The sequence below is a fragment of the Lactuca serriola genome, chromosome 5, assembly GCF_051521515.1.
Source record: "Lactuca serriola cultivar US96UC23 chromosome 5, Lser_US96UC23_V15, whole genome shotgun sequence".
In the NCBI taxonomy this organism is placed as follows: domain Eukaryota; kingdom Viridiplantae; phylum Streptophyta; class Magnoliopsida; order Asterales; family Asteraceae; genus Lactuca; species Lactuca serriola.
Genome location: NC_136412.1, coordinates 286,240,404 through 286,258,714, shown reverse-complemented (window position 1 = coordinate 286,258,714; position 18,311 = coordinate 286,240,404). Strand labels below are relative to the sequence as shown.

General features: G+C 37.6%; 2 protein-coding genes across 2 annotated transcripts; both read right to left on the bottom strand.

Moving 5' to 3' along the window:
• Nucleotides 1-6,379: 6,379 nt before the first annotated feature.
• Nucleotides 6,380-9,185, bottom strand: LOC145054546 (26S proteasome regulatory subunit 7 homolog A-like). The gene is made up of 9 exons (XM_079002773.1): nucleotides 8,997-9,185; nucleotides 8,265-8,346; nucleotides 8,042-8,133; nucleotides 7,876-7,953; nucleotides 7,725-7,786; nucleotides 7,502-7,646; nucleotides 7,031-7,431; nucleotides 6,773-6,948; nucleotides 6,380-6,672 (listed from the first exon to the last, which is right to left on the bottom strand). Exons 1-9 carry the CDS (start codon nucleotides 9,081-9,083, stop codon nucleotides 6,515-6,517), a joined length of 1,281 nt encoding a protein of 426 aa, XP_078858899.1. The 5' UTR covers nucleotides 9,084-9,185; the 3' UTR covers nucleotides 6,380-6,514.
• A 1,609-nt stretch (nucleotides 9,186-10,794) lies between these two features.
• On the bottom strand, nucleotides 10,795-13,217 carry LOC145054545 (K+-H+ exchange-like protein). Its single transcript, XM_079002772.1, has 8 exons — nucleotides 12,684-13,217; nucleotides 12,537-12,601; nucleotides 12,328-12,426; nucleotides 11,727-11,774; nucleotides 11,558-11,627; nucleotides 11,366-11,437; nucleotides 11,164-11,262; nucleotides 10,795-11,061 (listed from the first exon to the last, which is right to left on the bottom strand). The coding sequence occupies exons 1-8, from the start codon at nucleotides 12,879-12,881 to the stop codon at nucleotides 10,921-10,923; spliced, it is 792 nt and encodes a 263-aa protein (XP_078858898.1). The 5' UTR covers nucleotides 12,882-13,217; the 3' UTR covers nucleotides 10,795-10,920.
• Nucleotides 13,218-18,311: the final 5,094 nt, after the last annotated feature.

Genomic DNA, 18,311 nt, shown 5'->3' with positions numbered 1-18,311 from the left:
GTACCTGAAACCAAAAAACATAAACTATAAGCATAAAGCTTAGTGAGTTCCCCAAAGTACCACATACCAATAATACAACTGGGCTTGACCCTGGGATATAGACCAAACCTATATATATATATATAGGGCCCAGCCCTGGGGCCTCACCTTGGGGTGTATTTCAACCCGATCAACACATATAGGCCCCGCCTTGGGGCCTCTCCCTGGGGTATCTATCAACCCAGTCATACAATAGTGGGCCCCGCCCTGGGGTCTATTTCAACCTGAATATACGATAGTGGGCCCCGCCCTGGGATTTATTTCAACCCGTCATAGTAACTCATATTAGCCACATAACAGCTATCATCCTAAATAACACAATAATGGGCCAACATTGGTGCCTTCAACCCATGGATACAATGAGAAGACTCACCTCACAGACAGATGAAAAGCTGAAACAATACGTTGCTCTGAAATCAACTCTACCAGTCACCTTTATAAATACAGTGGCCAAAACTCGGTATACAACTCAAAATACCCAAAATACCCCTAGGTCAAACTTTGGTGAAAATCCAGGTCAAAGTCAAATGAGTCAACTCGGTGAGTACGTTGGCCGTACTCAACACGTAAGCGGGGTGTAGTACGTGCTTGACCAAAGTCGTGATGTTGACCACGTACGTGTAGTGTACCCTTTGGTACGCCCAGCGTATGCGACTGCCATCTATTCTACCCATTAAGAGCTTAATCTTTAAGCGCTTTCATCCAAAATCCAGATCTAGCCCTCGAAAGGTGTTCTTAACCATAAAGTTTCCAACTTTATAGTTTTGCATGGCTATTAAGAGCTCAACATCAAACACCCTAGCTTCTTGACCCATTAAGACAACCTAGATCATTCATGGAAAGAAACTAATGCCCAAGATCATATTTTTAAGACTTATCACATCCTAAAACCTCTAAAAAAGACAACTAAAAAGTCCTAGAGTATTCCATACTCACAAAGATCAAGATTTGGGACAAAAGGTGCCAACTTTAAGCTTAAATTAGATCTTAATGAAATATTCATCAAGGTTGGAGTTTTATACCTCCTAAAGATGCACAAGGGAGAGTAGTTGTTGGATCCAAAATTTTAAGGGAAGCACCACAACTCCAAGGTTCTTCCTTCACCACCAAGAGCACCAAAAGGGCACCAAAATGATTCTCCAAGCTTCAAAATACACTCACGCACTTTAGGGTTTTGAAATGAGGGCAAAGAGGGATGGAGGTTGGAGTTAAGAGAGAGTATAGGGCTATAATGATGTTTAAATAGGGTCCAAACCCTAAAAATTAGGGTTTACACTCTCGACATGTATGCCCAGTGTCCACATGCATGGCCTAATATTACAAAAATGTCATTAGGGACTAGCTTTGCAAACAAATCACAAACCAAGGGTCAAAATGGAATGCCTAGAAATCAAGATGTTACAACTCAATAGAACCTAATAACCATATAGAGCCATAACAAGCTATGAGTTTGATCCAAGAGCATCCATGGAAGGGACCAAAATCATCCAAAATGGACTCAAACTTCAAATAAGAAGAAAAAGGTTCAAGGTGTGAACTTTATACTTCTTATAACTCAGAAACATGAAGGAGATGATGGACCTAAGCTAGCTCCTTGCTTCCTTGAACCAATATGAACTTCCTCATTCTTCAACTTTTACCAAATCCAAGAACAAGCTCTCCTATTAAGCAAACAAGCTCTCAATCATGCGTGGAGGCTAGGGTTTCAAAATGGAGAGGTGGAGGATGAAGGAAATTCCCTTAACCAATATTTAGAACCTTTAATATGGGAAAAACCCTAAAATCATGGGCTTGGGTTGCAACAGCTGCCACGTCGTGGCCACCTCATGCCACGTCATGGAGCTCACTAGAGACACACGTTTCATGTAACTTATGTCATGTCGTGGGCATCCATGCATCACCTCATGGCAGAGTTTTTTTTCTCTAAAACCCTATTTTTTTATCCCTATAAGTCTTTACCTAATACAGTAATACTTATGGAAAACATGTGTTACAACTCTCCCCCACTTACATTAGATTTCGTCCTCAAAATATGTCATTACCATTTACTTCATAAAACACCCTCCAGACCCTTGTGGGTTCATCAAAGTCCACTTCCTTCCACCATTCAAAGTCACTCTAAGTTTCAGCATCTACAATCACCAATAGGAGGATTTCCGAAACCATGTGCATAAACCATACCCAAGCGGAATCTTCCAAAAGTTAAACCTTGACTAATGCAAGTCTGAAATAATTCCTTAAATATACAGCCACCTTCCGACATTGTTGTTGGACCAATCCTTAGTGAGGAACACCTGTCCTGACGAAGAAGCGGTCGCCAACACATCACCACTAACCAAAAACGAAAAGTACTCACTTTCATTGCCATAATCTGAAGACTCTACACCCTGCCCGACTTCCAGGCAAACAAAGTTACCCGAACCTCAGCCACACTGACTAAAACTCACAATTATGATCCGACCAAGACCTCTCTGACCTTGTCATCTTACTGATAAACTAAAGGATGGAATCCACAACCCACCACCATAGCCGACAACTTCACTCTCAGACGCCAAAATTGATACCTCAAATATAACCCAACAAACGACGTCTAAAATAGTCTATAAAACAACACGGGTCTAAAATCTCTTACCCTCAGATAGGCAAACAACTAAAAAATCAACAAAAAAAACAAGCAATAAAGGTTTTTCCTCAAACCATGTGAATGTTTTGGTTATCCCACAGTCTTACAACCATTTCCATTGCTACAGCCCAACTGTAGTCTTTCCTGCCATGATCCAACCATGGTCTTCCATCTATGAATGATATGATCCAACCATAGTCTTACAATCACTTCCGTTGCAACAGCCCAGCTCCAGTCTTTCATGCCATGATCCAACCATGGTATTTTATCTGTGAATGCTATGATCTAACCATAATCTTACAATCACTTCCATTACTATAGCCCTGCTGCAGTCATTCATTCCATGATCCAATCATGGTCTTCCATATGTGAATGTTATGATCCAACCATAGTCTTACAATCACTTCTAGCCTATTTCAGCCAAGTGTATGCTATAGGCCAAATAATAGTCTTACAATACTCCTGCAATTGTCATAGGCTCCCCCATGGTCTTTCAAACAAAACTATGAAGATAACAAGCAAAGTTGACATGAGACTAGCCCCTAGGCTACTAGACCCCATCAGGTGTTTGGGTCGTGATTTGAACCCTAAAGCCTTCATCAGACAAGAACAGGCAGAGAGGATCTCACATAACCTTCAACTTGATCCTAGCCGCTAACTCGATCTTGCGTCGTCATCGATGTTTCATGTCTTCAGACGAGATAACCCTAAATTCTCAACATCTTCTTCTTTGGTCACAAATTACTTTCGAGCAATAATTTTTGCATGAGCTCCATACCTGACAACCATCTGAACCTTCCACCCATCATCCTTGAATACGAACTTCGAGATGTCATGTAACATGAAATCCTTTCATATGATAAGGATATTCTCCCCTACTTGGGATTGGCTAGACTCCAATGATTTCAAAACAATATAAAAAATTCCCAGACAACCAATGACTACACCACTTGATCCATGTAGCTATACCAACATAAAAGCAAAGAGATATAGAATTCTTCCAACAAAACCAAAGAGCTCCAATCATGCATCTATACCCTCAACAACAACAACAATCCAACCATAAATAAATACTCAAAACAGAACGAAATTCGATTAAAATGATACCATTTAACATATCATCCCTGATTACAAATAACTAAAATGTAAACAAAAAGATACTGATAACATCAATAATGCAGCATCGGGTCGAGATAAAGAACTGATAACTCAAACCCTGACACTTAAACTCCAGTTGTCCAAAGTCATTCATCTGGTAACTGCCATGTTAAAGGTGTTGGATCCAACCATCTCATCCGCTCTCGGGGGACAATCAGCCTTAACATGGCATGTCTTACTACAAAGGAAACATACTCTTGACTCCCTCTAACTATAGTCCTGACGATAGTGATCATCTTGACTGCATCTGAAACATCTAGAAACTAGCGTACGACAACTATCCTAATGAGACCAACCACACCTGTTGCAAAATCTACAAGTCTCTCGATCTCGTGACTGACAATCAGTCGCCTTGGCCTTCTTGTCTGTTGTTGATGATGCATAGACTTGATCATGCTTCCTTTTTTGCTATTGGGTCTCCAACTCCAACTCTCTCTCCCTGGCTGCCTCTACTAAACTGGAAAGACTCTTATGCTCAGAAATACTCACGAACTCCCGGATCTCCGTCCTCAACATATCGTGGTAGCGATTCATCTTCGACTCCTTCGAAGCCGCATATTGTGAGTAAAACAACGCTCTCTCCGTGAACTTGGCGATGATCCCAGCCACCGACTTTGTAGTCTGTTCAAGTGCCAAATACTCTCAGGCCAACTGTTGAACCTCAATCGCTAGCACAAACTCCCTTTTGAATCTGGTAACAAAATCCTTCCAGGTCATAGACTCGAACGCACCTGGTTCGAGGCGAGGCCCTGGACAACCTCGCACCATTAATCCTTAGCTCCATCGTGCAAGAGACACTCCGCATATCTGACCATGACCTCCGCCGAACAAAAGCTGGCATGAAAGGCACTCTCCACATCTGCAATCCAACACATACCGGTAATTGGCTCCCTACTCCCAAAGAAACGAGGAACCGCACCAGCATCAAACTCCCTGAAGGTAACCACATGACCCCATGGCCGACCGCCCTCCAACTTGGCCCGTAGAATCCTAATACACTCATCCAGAACTGAATCAACTCATCTCTGACAGTACTTATCCTACTAGGCCAAACCTCCCTCATGAACCTCGAAATCTCTACAGCAATAATGTCGCGGACATCCTTCTCACTCAAATTTGAATCTCTAACATGGAAGGTCGCCATCCTGAATCTAAAAGATAATGGAAACACATCAAGAACAACGCACAACAACGCATAGTGCAAACCCACATCGTGCATACCCACCTACAAGCTCCCTGGTAATCCTGAAACACCTGTTGTCCTAAGTATGGATCTTGTGCTTTCAGTAATATGGGCCCAATACTACCTTCAACACCTTTCCATACTTGTTCTGAGGTCCATCCTAAGACTCCTAAGTCACTTTACATCACTCCATTATACTCCTCACATGCATGCATACAGCTAGACATATACATAGTACTACACTTCCTAAACTCTCTCTATCTATCTATCTCTAGGTTTCTCACATCCTAAAAACCCGCAAGCAAAACAAGCCTTAACTAACGCACAAGAAATGCCTCATGAATGTGTAGTCGTACATAACCCATAATACAATAGACATTCAAATAACTATCTCTAGTCGGTCAAGTAGCGCATGAGGATTAATCGGGAGCTAGTCGGTATTTTTACAACACTGATATATTGTGATATTGTTATATTGCATTACAACATATGGAGCATAAATTCATGTGATTGTTTTATTAACATATTTTGAGAAAGCATAACATTATACCTTTATACCTTGACATAACTAAATGTCATTCGAAACAAGGCACTTATTAGTTATTAAGGTTAGTATTAGATATGATGTGAAACTTGTTCACGAAGGCAAATAGTCAACATAGATTTTTCCTCTAATCATTGGTGTGTGATATCAGTTCACAAGCAACTTTGATGAATTGAGTATATTTGAGTGTGTGGCCACACTCATATGATATTGGCATAATGTTCAATTAAGTCTCATAATCTTATTCATATTCACATATCAAGAAACCAATATTGAACCGAATGATTTAATCCATACCTAATGTTTAATGATATTGGAACAAAACAAGACTAAAATGACAAGTCATTTACCATTAAATAGTTGATGAAAGTTGTGGAGATAAACACTCATGTATAGTAAGGGGAAGTGGCATGTTGCTACAAGCTTAACACTATCTATAGATGCATAATATGTTGATAAAAGGAAGGGAAACACTTTACAAGAGGCACAAAATTCTTAAAAGATATTATATTGTATTAGTATATTTTGTTGTAAATACCCGACTCCTACTCATGTTATTTATTTTGTGTGTATGTTTTATGCATGTTGATACAAATTGTATGTACTCGTGTTCTGGAAGTGCACCTTTTGTGAGCATATTATAAAGTGGATTGTTATTTTCTAAAGAAAAACATTTTGGTTTGTCTTATTTTCCTCGTTAAGTGATGACTTTATAAATAATGTTTCTCTGAAGCATGCGTTGTATAAACAAAGACTGGTTTTTTTTTTCCACCAAGCGATAAAATGACCATTTTACCCTTTTGTCTAAACTTAAAAATAAAAACAAGCGATGTTTATTAGAGAACCATTATGAATTGAAACTGCAAATAAGAACTAAATGGGTTTCAAAGGAAATACAAAAAGAAGAAATAGGTTTTAGCCTGAAAATAAGGTCTTAATGGATAAAACAAGCCTAGTGAAATCGAAATCAATTATAAACCATGTATTTAGGAGTAGCACTAAACTTCTGATACCCTTTAATCACCTTATTCACTGCATCAAGAAAATCCTTCTCTGTCACCGTCTTCCTCCTTGCTCTAATCGCATACATTCCAGCCTCTGTACACACACTCCTGATATCCGCACCTGCACATTCATATACACATTCATTCATTCATGTCACCTTCCAAAATCCAACAACGGAATCAGCAAAAAGGAATGGAATGGTTGATTCCATAGTCCATACCAGTAGAATTCGGACAAAGGCGAGCCAAAAGTTCAAACCGAACATCTCTTTCACAGTTCATTGTCCGTGTATGAATCTTGAATATCTGAGTCCTACTTTCCATATCCGGAAGTCCAAATTCCACTTTCCTATCCAATCTTCCAGGTCTTAACAATGCAGGGTCCAATGTATCTGGTCTGCAATCATCACCACATTCAAATCACAATGGGTCCCATCACCCATGTGATATAAAAAGTGACTCAAGTATCAAAAACATACCTATTTGTGGCCATTAGAACTTTGATGTTACCACGTGCATCGAACCCATCAAGTTGGTTGACAATTTCAAGCATGGTTCTTTGAACCTCATTATCACCACCAGCACCATCATCAAACCGGGCCCCACCAATTGCATCAACTTCATCAAAGAAAACAATGCATGCTTTCTTTGAACGTGCCATTTGAAAGAGCTCACGAACCATGCGGGCCCCTTCACCAACATACTTTTGAACAAGTTCACTTCCAATGACACGTATGAAACACGCATCAGTTCGATTGGCAACTGCTCTTGCTAAAAGGGTTTTACCAGTGCCAGGTGGACCATAACAGAGGACACCTTTTGGGGGGTCGATTCCAAGCTGGACAAATTTCTCAGGGTGGAGCATTGGTAGCTCAACCACCTATAATACATTCATAATAGAAAACAAATTATGTATAGTTTTGATTATGGCAAATTTGCAATTTACAAACCTCTCTCATCTTTTCAATTTGTTCTTTGCATCCACCAACATCGTTATATGTGACATCTGGCTTTTCTTCCACTGTCATCATGGTCACACTTGGATCAATCTTGGGAGGTAATGGAATCTGAATCTGATATTTATTGCGATCAACGCTGCAATTTAAAAAGAAAAAAAAATGAATTTATGGATTTGGGAAACTCTTAGAATGGTGGAGAGATAATAAGGCTTACCCAACACGCATGCCTTCTTCAATATCAGTGGGTGAAACTTTGTCACCTAACCCGACAACAAACTGAGAATTTATAGAAAGGAACATATATATATCAGATGAATTCATGATATGGATAGAGTTGAAAAATTAGGAATGTGGGATATGTGTACCTTGGCAATTTGCTTGACATTTATAACGTATTTTGCATCTTCTGTGTTTGGATTGATTATCTTTGTGCATCTAGCCACCTGCTTGCAACAACAAGACAGCATTCTTGAAGGAAAAACATCAAAGAAAAAAAGAGAAATGAAGGAACTTTTCTTGATGAATTTGAACCTGAAGTGGTTGCTCCTCTTGCATCATTTGTTTATCAGAAACAAGATCCCATTGGCTAGGTGTGGCTAAACCAGTGTCAGACTCCTTGATACCTATCATAGTTGATGGGGAAAACTACAGTTTAGGAACAAAATGGACATCATCTTTGAAAAAACATATGTGAAGTATCATCTACATTATGAAATCTAGCTCATCTAAGTAAAGGTTATCACAAAAGACATACCACATAAATCATTGATCCTTTTGGCCATTTCCTTTACATCCTTTTCAGCTTTCTTGATGCTGTTGGAATAAGGTCCCAATCCCTACATGAATTTCCTGATGTTAGTTTTTTGTGGAGAAGGAATTCTGTCGACGCTTTAATAAAAACAGACAATATCTATCAAAATTTATGCTATAAATCTATAATGAACAACAACATTTGTGTCAGCCTTCATGGCTTCAAAAGGCATACATGCAGAAAACTAGCTGAAAAAGCCTTCTTTAGGGGATGTTTGTTAAACGTTATGAGCAAGTGCTGCCTGGAAAGAGGATATGTCCACAATAAGTAGCTAACATGAATAAGTCCACCTTGGTACTATAAAATAGATTCATGTTCTTTTTTTCTTAAAAATTGCAGAAGTAATATCAGATTGCAGCAACTAACCAAAGAACCAATCCATAATTTATTTTCAAGACGTTAGTAACAATGATTAAATAACTCTTTCCATTGATCCTCATAGAATATCATTATAATAAAGTTGAAAACAGAAGAATCAATTTGCTTCACCACTACACCAAGGAAGAAACTGCTAAGCTCTAATTTCATAGCCGCAGCATTTCGTCAAGGATGTAATTTTGCATACGATAAATGATTAATATTTAGCAAGAAAATTGAAGGACGCAGAAAAGAAAATGTCCCGTTAGGCGAAGGAAGAATTATTAGGGCTTTTGCTAAAAAAAACATATTTCTTACATAAGTCTTGAGGAGAGCTATATCGTCTTCATCGAGAGGGCGGGGATTCTTCTCGTCCTTGATCTCGTCTTCAATGTCAGTCGGCATCTTTTCTTTTTCTTCTCGCCGGAGAGGAAGGAAATCTCCGAGACCAGGCGGTTTCTTGAGAAGCAAATAAAAGAGAAATAGAGGGGGTTCTAGGGCATATCTTACAACGTTGAAATATAATATCAATTTTCTTTTACAAACTTCTTTTTTGTTTGTTTGGAAGAATCATTATTTATATTTTAGAAAAGACAAATATAATTTTTAAATTATATAGCCCAAACTCCATGGAGTAGTTGAAAACCAATTAAAAAAATAAAAAAATAAAAAAAAAAATATATATATATATATATATATATATATATATATATATATATATATATATATATATATATATATTATAGACTGTAGTTTGATTTTTTTTTTTTAACCACCAAAAAAAATTATTCTGGCTTAACCATTCGAATTTTGATATTTTTGTAAAACCCACTACATAGAAACTTTGAATATTATAAAAATATTATAGCTTTAAATTTGTTCGGTTTAATAAGTCGATTTTTTTATGTAAGATTTAATCACTATAATTTAAAGTTTTTATTTCAAAAGCGACTCCAACATTTTTCATATTGTTTCTGCTATTAGTTACCAAAAAACACTTACGGTGGTTTAAAATTAAAGAGAAAACATGAATCTTAGTTAAATAAATAAATTTAAAAAGAAAAAAATCGATGTTAACAAAAATAATAATAAATAAAAATCCAACAACATTGGTCTTAATAGAATTTGGTCTTATAAATAGGCCTGACAATCGTGTCGTGTTCGGGTTGGCGTGTCGCGGGTTGGCGGGTCAAAATATGCCAACCCAAACACGACCCATTTAAATATACAGGTCACGGGTTGGCGGGTCACGGGTTGACGGGTTTGAAACATAAACCCATATATGACCCACCAACCCATTTATTTATACGGGTTCACAAGTTGGCGGGTTCGTGGGTCAAATTTGGGTTCGTAGGTCCAAATTTTAGATATTTAAGTCTTAAACATCCAAATGAAAATTAAAAACATTTGTAGAAACATGTTACATACTTAACCTTATAGGTTACGACTTATGACCTTAGACCATCCACCACGAGTAATAATGTCAAAACAATCAAATAGTCTATGAATAAATGGTATATATTATATAATACTTATTAAATATTAATACTTGATAAATAAATATATTTAAAAATATAATAATTTTTTTATTAAGAATATAAACGGGTTGGCGGGTCAACCCGTTTATTTTTTAAGAAACTCATATATGACCCGTTTAATAAACGGGTTGGCGGGTTGACGGGTTGGTGGGTTGAAAAACTCAACCCAAACTCATTTATTTCGTATCGTGTCGCGGGTCGTGTCACATGTCGTGTCAAGAATTATTAGCCCTCCTTATAAATCAAACTTGCAATTTTATGAGGCATGGAAGTAGTTTGTTGATGAGATAACTTCTACTAAATAGACTTGCAAACAATTTATTTGTAATGGTGATGTAAAATAAGTAATTTATTATTGGAAGCCTTAATGATTAAATAAAATGTTGCACAAACATTCGAAACATAGTTTATATAACCAAACAAAATGGGTCAACTTTGATGCAGTTTCGTTGTTCAAATAATTTTATGCCTATAAAAATCAATTCAAAAATAAATATTTCAACAAACATACCTCAACAAATTAAAATTAGCCATTATCCATCAAATTTTCTGTAAAATAACCTAATAATACACAAAACTTATTGAAAATGTAATGTAATTTGTTAGTTTTCAAATAATTTTATAATCCTTGGAATGTCACAAACAAAACAATATTTCAATACATTGTTGAACAAATCAAAATTTTGCATGAATTTCCTTTTTTCCTAATAGTTTTTTTGTTGCTGGTATTTAAGCACATCCGATGTCTCCAAATCAAAGACCTTGCAGATGTCTTTTAATCTGCACTTGCTCACATCATCTCCATCTCCAACAAGTCTTTCAAGCTCCTCAGATGCTTCCATTACCTGTATACACAATAAACATTCATATCAAAAGTTCAAAACCAAAAAATATATAAAACGTTAAACTAAAAATATATATATACACAATTCAGAGATATAATTTACCAATGGAGGATCAGAGGAATCTGAGCTTTTTTCCTCTGATTCATTCTCATGGTGTGTCTTTGAGGAATCTGATACCAGCTGAAGAAGCTTCTCACTTCCCTGAAAATAAAGAATATGAGTGAATCCATCACAATATAAATTCAAAAAAAAAAAAACATATAATAAAATCAACTACTGACATAATTTCAGAAGCTTGACTTACCTTTAGGGCCCTCCAGTGGGAATAGGTACGAAATAATATCCAAAAGAAGGGTACATTTGGCAAAGGTAAAACCTAAACAAATTTAAAAAAAAAAAAAAAAAAAAAAAAAAAAAAAAAAAAAAAAAGATTTTATATGATATAAATGTTTCAGAAAGAGCATTTATAAATAATTATAAATTTTCAGATACATACTGCAAAAGCAGAGGTAACTGGTAGCAGTGTGACTGAACCATAAAAATAATTCTTGTGAACAATACTCCCCCTGCATATCAGAAAGTTCAACATCATCATAATTCATAATATAATCTTTAAAAAATAAAAACTTGACAAATTAAAATGTTAATTAGACAGGAGTGAGCACCTCATTGCAATATGCCTTAATCTTCTACGAACAAGTCTTGCATTTAAGCTTCAATTTTAAAATAAAAAATAAAGAGATTCAGTAATTAGCACTATTACAAGGTTGAAAAACTTGCGTAATAAATGTTAATTTTTTCTGATGATTAAAAAGGAGGAGTGACATCTAAGGGTGGAATGAGAGGAGAATTATGTTGTTACTTGTTAACCCTGATATTGCATTTTATGAAATGTGAGCTAATTCCATATTAACTTCAACATCCTCTTCTGCTAAGTGATAAGTGATGTAATTATGGCTTCTCTCCCTTACAAACATGTCATCTTTCAAATTTCTCATCACAAAAGAAACTATTGTTATCAGTATCATTCACATTACCAACTATTTTGGTGATTTGCATACTGTTTGTAGTTTTCAGCATCACCTCTAATGAATAATAACTTCAACACAAAGGAAAAAGAAGATAAAATAAATGAGAGGCGGATGGGTATTATATTTGTCCTATACGTGAACTGGATTGACACTTGGGCCTAGATCACTGATATCATCATTTGGGCTTAATACTTAGGTCGTAATCGTATCAAACAAATCCGACACCAAAACAAACCTTGATGGGAAGACAACCTCCACACCAGTTAACTGCTTGGGAATGGATTTCAAAAATATCTCAGACGGCTTAACACGCGACAAGAGGCTTAATCCCACGCTACACATCAGAATCAAAAAGAAAAAAAGCACAATCAATCTTTGATAGGGAACGGGTATCAGATGATAACGTGAATATGACATATAGACACAAGATCACAGTTTTTATACCCATGAATCTTGTTCTTGAAACTGCCGGGAGGCGCCTTCTCCAGACCAGACCAAGCTTTGTTCATCTACATAGTGCACAAAAGTTGAAGAAACTATGAAGATCATATAAGAAATTAAGAATGAAGGAAAAAAAGAGAATGGGAATACCTTATTAGCTACAAAATCAACACAGAGCTCAACATTAGCGGCAGTGGCTTTCGGAGATGACGAAGAAACGTTTTTCCATAGTTGTTTGAATGTAGTCGGAGATTGTGAAGATTGGGATTCTGAGGTTGAACGGTCAATCGATCTGATAAAGCACCAATTCCTTCCTTTGATTGGAAACACTAATAATCTTGCTCTCATATTTGATCCTTCAGTATTCTAGACCATGAAACAGTTAAACGGCGAATGTAGAAATTGGGTTATGCCTTATGAGAATGGTAGGGTGAAATCGAAGAAACTGTATCTCTTTAAGGGTGAGGTGATTATAGTAAATGGGTTCGGAAAAGGTGTAAATGGATGCCAGGAAGAAGGAGATGAGCAGTTAAATGGTGGTGCTGGTTTCAGTGGGCAGAGTCTGAAATCAGGGAGCGTCGAGGGATGAATAGAAATGGGCAGAGCGTTGAAGCAGCGGCGTTTTTGGTGGTATTTTGTGCATAGCGGAGCGGTGACTGGAATATTTCAACGACCACCCCCTTTTGGATTTACATTTGGCCGCCTTCATCAATTGAAAGATGACAGTCAGCACCCAATCATCAGTTGAGAATGACACATGATCATATTTTTATAAAGTATCACCAAATTACTTTGAGTGAATTACAGAAATGGTCCTTGTGGTTGGCACAATTCTACAGTTTTAGTCCTAGTTTTTTAATTTTAATAAAACTGGTCCTTATTGCTGGTTTCGATTACACATTTTCCAAACCAATGAATAGGGTCTCTCACCACCACCACCATGTATCGCCCATTTAGAGTAATTTTGGCAACCTCCGTCTCCCACCACCCTCATCATCCTTCACATTTTCTGGCAACCATCATGTCATTAAATTTCGGCAACCTTGTCCTAATTTCGATTTTTCTTTCTTGCACAAACCCAATTCAAAGCTAATATAACGAAATGAAACACCACCCTAAACATTCAATTCCTTCCTTTTATACGTTAACTGGAAAAATTATTCTTCAATTGTCTTTCTAGGCAACAAGTTACGCAGTGCAAGGAAGTTTCTCAAGGTAACAAGGTACTTTAGGTTACTTGCATTCTTGAAGAAGAATAAGGTGGTGGTGAGAAGAACTTACAGCTTAAAATCACTTTGGACAGGGTCGGTCCATTGGTTTCTCATGGCCCGGGCGAAAAGGCTAAAAAATACCCTAATGGTATACATTTCTGATTGCACATATTATCTATATACAACATCATTTTTATAATACTAAAATATAATACATTTTTTTAAAACCTTCTTATCCTTATATCCATATAAAACTAAAGCTTACCGATGACACCTAAATTTTAACATTGATCAAACTATAATCAAATACAACAATCTAGTAAATCTTTAATTCTTTGAAAATAATTAAATTCTTCCTTTTTTCTGAACCGTAAACTTTAATTTAACGAACATTAAAAAATTACCATGTAAAATTAGTTGATACAAAGTTTTTGATTATATTACAATATAATATAACCAACAAAAACCTAGAAGATAAGCTAAATCAGCAACTACATTATATATAAAAAAATAAAAAAATAAAAAAAAAAAAAAAAACAAACAAACACATCTAAGACATAGAGAATAACAAAATACAACCGATCCCAAGTAATCCCAAACAGAACAATAATTAGTAGCCAACTTCAACCACTTCAAAAATGGAATGAAAAAAAAAATATAGTATACACCAATAAACTAACAATCACAAATTTGAAGCAAGAATATGAAATAATATATAAACCTTATATACAATAAAAAACAGAGAAGTTTCTTTGTATTGTGCATTGATCAACAATCCAATGTTTATCATCCATTGATGACTTAATGACAGCAAACATATAAATCCATCTCTTTTGACTACAAGATTCAAATCAAGAAAACACAATAAATATTTCAACACAAAATTTCTCAGTTAACTCTAAGAAACTGTAATTAAAATCAAATTAGCAATTCCAAACTAAACAAGATTAATTTATCGATAGTTTTAGATTCTGCTTTTTAAATTAAAGAAAGAAATATTTAGCAACTACTAAAATTATGAAATTAGTCAAACTGAGAAACAAGTTAGCAATTTCATGATTTAGACTTTAGTAATCACCATAAATTGCCCAAATTTAGATGTTAACATAAATTGATTCTAATTTACAGATCAATATGGTGAAAATCAATATGGATATTGAGAATTTGAATTGACAAAAAAAAAAGTATTGACTAGTGAATGAGAAATAAGAAACTGATAGATAGAATCATACAGGGGCTAATTTATACACTTCCATTTAAAAAATCAAGAAGTTACCAATTCTGATTGATTGGATTGACCGATATGATTTTGTGTGCATCCATCTTCTTCGAATCATTCTCTCATCGTGTAAGGTCGTTTCTACCCTCTTAACTCTCGGGCCATGATTATCAACTGGATGCTCATCTTCCAAGTTGCCCCATCTGTCCTTTCCGTTGTTATTTAATATTGATCCCCGTCTCCTCGTCTTTTTCAGCTCTCACGGAATCTTCGAATTAGACGTGCAAAGTACATTTATCAAAATATTGAAATATTGAGGCGTGGTTTTTTTTCCCGCTGCATTCTCAGAACTTCAATCGTGCCCTAGTTAACCCATCATAGTTTTGAGCCCAAATAAGATGTCTACCCATAAAACTAAAACAAAATCTGATGCCCTCATATCCATTGTTGCCCTGGGCCTTGGCCCTGCTCACCCTGCCCTTGGGTCGGGCCTGAATTTGGATATGAGATTTCTTTCTTGTTTGCAACCTCCAGGAGGTATAAAGTTTGCATCTTGATCACTCCATCTTGTAGAACTAGAAATTTCACTCTTTTAAGTCACTTTTTGTCCCAAAATAATGATTCTTGAGTATGGCATGTTTTTTGTAGCACCTGGTTCCTGGTACGTAAATCTTATGTGAGTATTTTCCATTTTTAGCCTTGGACTCGGCGAGTCATAGGCCCGACTCGCCGAGTAGAGACGGGACCCGGGACACGTTTAAGTTGGTGACTCGGCGAGTCCATATTCCGGACTCGGCGAGTCACCGCTGTTGGATGAAACCCTAAGTTTCAGGGGTTTGCACCCTATTTAAGCCTCATGTCCGCCCCAAGCCAGCCCCCATTCACCCTCAGAGCCCCCCAACCCTCGTTCAAAGCTTATTTCCTAGAGAGCTTGAAGCATTTTGTGTGATCTTGAAGGTTTTGAGAAGGAAGTGGTGTAGATCAAGAGGAAGGGAAGGAAACCAAGCATCTTAGTGTTCTCTTAGTGGTTCCTTTGAGGTATAACCCATTTTCCCTATGTTTCTATGCTTATTACTCCATTAAGTCTTTCTTGAGCCCTTCCCCAAGCTTGTATGCGCAATATAATCCGTAATAAGTTGATTGGCCTTTAGATCTAGGCATGGTTGAGCTCCTGGAGCTCAGATATGTTGCCTTTATGGACCCACATTGCATGAAGACCCTAGATCTACCATTTTGGGTGCATTTTGAACCCTAAAACCCTTATTGGTGAATATCTACACGTAAAGTTGGAAACTTTACGTGTGATTCATGCTCTAGGAACCCAGATCTGTGAATGGCATGGACTGGAATCGAGCAAAACCGCATAGTTAGTGGTTGCATGGCAACGACTCGCCGAGTCGTTCATCTGACTCGACGAGTCTGCTTGCGAGTCTCCGAGTTTGTCCCCTTTTCGTAGTGTCGAGTGTGAGCAGTGAGTCACGGGTTGTGACTCAGTGAGTTGGAAGCCAAACTCATCCATGGAGGAACTCGGCGAGTCAATGCCCTGACTCGGCGAGTTCAAGGCAATCTTCTTAGATCAAGAACAGACTCGGCGAGTTGTTCATACAACTCGGCGAGTCTTAGCATAAGTGTTCATCGGATGAAGATGAACTCGGCGAGTTGTTCATACAACTCGGCGAGTAGGATGAAGGACTTGAATATCAGTTTAGAAGGAGAACTCGTCGAGTCATCGCCTAACTCGACGAGTAGAAACGGGATTCAGGACAATCGTTTGGGTAGGGACTCGGCGAGTTGGAGAGCCAACTCAGCGATTCGAGTCAACTGAAGTTGACTCTGATTTGGACTTATGACATGATCAGGGGTAAAATGGTCATTTTACCCAAGGGTCAGTTAGCAGTGATTGATTGATTATGTTGTGGGAATTACAGCCGTAGGATTTCCGGAGCAGCAGCAGCAGCAGTAGACAGTCAGTTCCCGATCATATCAGTAGCTACTTTGAGGTGAGTTACCTTCCAGTAGCGGTGGGTCTAAGGCCACAATGTCGGCCCACCAGTAGGAGACGTATGATAGATGATTGTCTCTGTGATATCATCTAGGTTTGCTACTACCTGATATGTTATATGCTAGCATGATATGTTGTATGTCATAGTAGTAGAGTTCGGTTGTTAGGACCGGAGGGTAGTTAGACACCCCAGATACGTCTGACAGTATGTGATGTTATGTTTATATGCTAGCATGATCTATTATATGAGTTAGAGGTAGTAGGAGGGGAGCAGTCCCCGAGTTCGGTTGTTAGGACCGAAGGGTAGTTCACACACCCCAGATATGTCTGATAATATGTTATGTTATGATATGTGATAGTAGTAGCAGTAGGGGGTGAAATAGTCCCCGGGGATCGGTTGTCAGGACCGGCGGGTAGTCAGCACCCCAGAATGGCTTGACACGGGTAGGACGGCACCCCAGAATGGTCGCACGGGTAGTCGGCACCCCAGAATGGCCGTACCGGGTAGTCAGGCACCCCAGAATAGCCTGGCAGTATGTAGGATATGTGTTGTATGGTATGTGGTACGATGGGGGAACTCACTAAGCTTTGTGCTTACGTTTCTCAGTTGTTGTTTCAGGTACCTCTTCATCCAAGGGGAAGGAGCAGGCGCGGTAGCGGCTTATCACACACACTCCTTGATTCCGCATTTATGAGTTTACCCTGGGATTGATACTCTGATATTTCGATTGGTTGTATGACTTGGCTTTTAGACATGGTTTACGTTGTGATGTGGTTTGATCAAACAATGTTTTTAATTATTAATGTTTTCTAAAGTAATGTTTTAAAAACGAAATTTTTTGGACGTGAAAATTGGGTCGTTACAAGTTGGTATCAGAGCCCTGGTTTGAGGGATTCGGACACACCTTCGGGGGTGTCTGAACTCAAATCGGGGGATTAAAAGATTTTCCAAAAGAAAATGTTTTCTAAAGATTGAGAAAAGAGTTTTGAGAAAGAACGAAGTGTGTGATGTGGGCGACCGGCCAAGCTCAAGTAAGTATTCCCCAAAGTACCCATACAAGTTTATGTTATGTTTATCAGCTTTTGTAGAACAGCATGCTAAAATAGGACTAAGGATCTAGGAATGATGCCTTATGTGCCTGCTTTATGTGTTTCAGTTGTATGAGAATTGCATGCTAGTATTGAGTAGACAGCGAGTAGGATAGCCTGATTAGGTTATGCCTGGTAATATGAGCTTAGCATTTTATGCTAGTACAGTTCCTGTAAGCAGATAGAGTTGATTGAGATTGTTACCCTTGTCTGAATGCTGCTTGCTTCGTGCTATGTGGGACTCTGAATAATAGGAG

What these genes read in the sequence shown, in the direction of transcription:
- LOC145054546 (XM_079002773.1), bottom strand. Translation starts at nt 9,083, where the DNA reads ATGCCGACTGACATTGAAGACGAGATCAAGGACGAGAAGAATCCCCGC. An exon ending in AAGGATCAATGATTTATGTG is followed by an intron (nt 8,134 to 8,264) that starts GTATGTCTTTTG and finishes CAACTATGATAG; the next exon opens with GTATCAAGGAGTCTGACACT. An exon ending in AAGAGGAGCAACCACTTCAG is followed by an intron (nt 7,954 to 8,041) that starts GTTCAAATTCAT and finishes TGTTGCAAGCAG; the next exon opens with GTGGCTAGATGCACAAAGAT.
- LOC145054545 (XM_079002772.1), bottom strand. Translation starts at nt 12,881, where the DNA reads ATGAGAGCAAGATTATTAGTGTTTCCAATCAAAGGAAGGAATTGGTGC. An exon ending in CAGTTACCTCTGCTTTTGCA is followed by an intron (nt 11,438 to 11,557) that starts GTATGTATCTGA and finishes AAATTTGTTTAG; the next exon opens with GTTTTACCTTTGCCAAATGT. An exon ending in CCCACTGGAGGGCCCTAAAG is followed by an intron (nt 11,263 to 11,365) that starts GTAAGTCAAGCT and finishes CTTTATTTTCAG; the next exon opens with GGAAGTGAGAAGCTTCTTCA.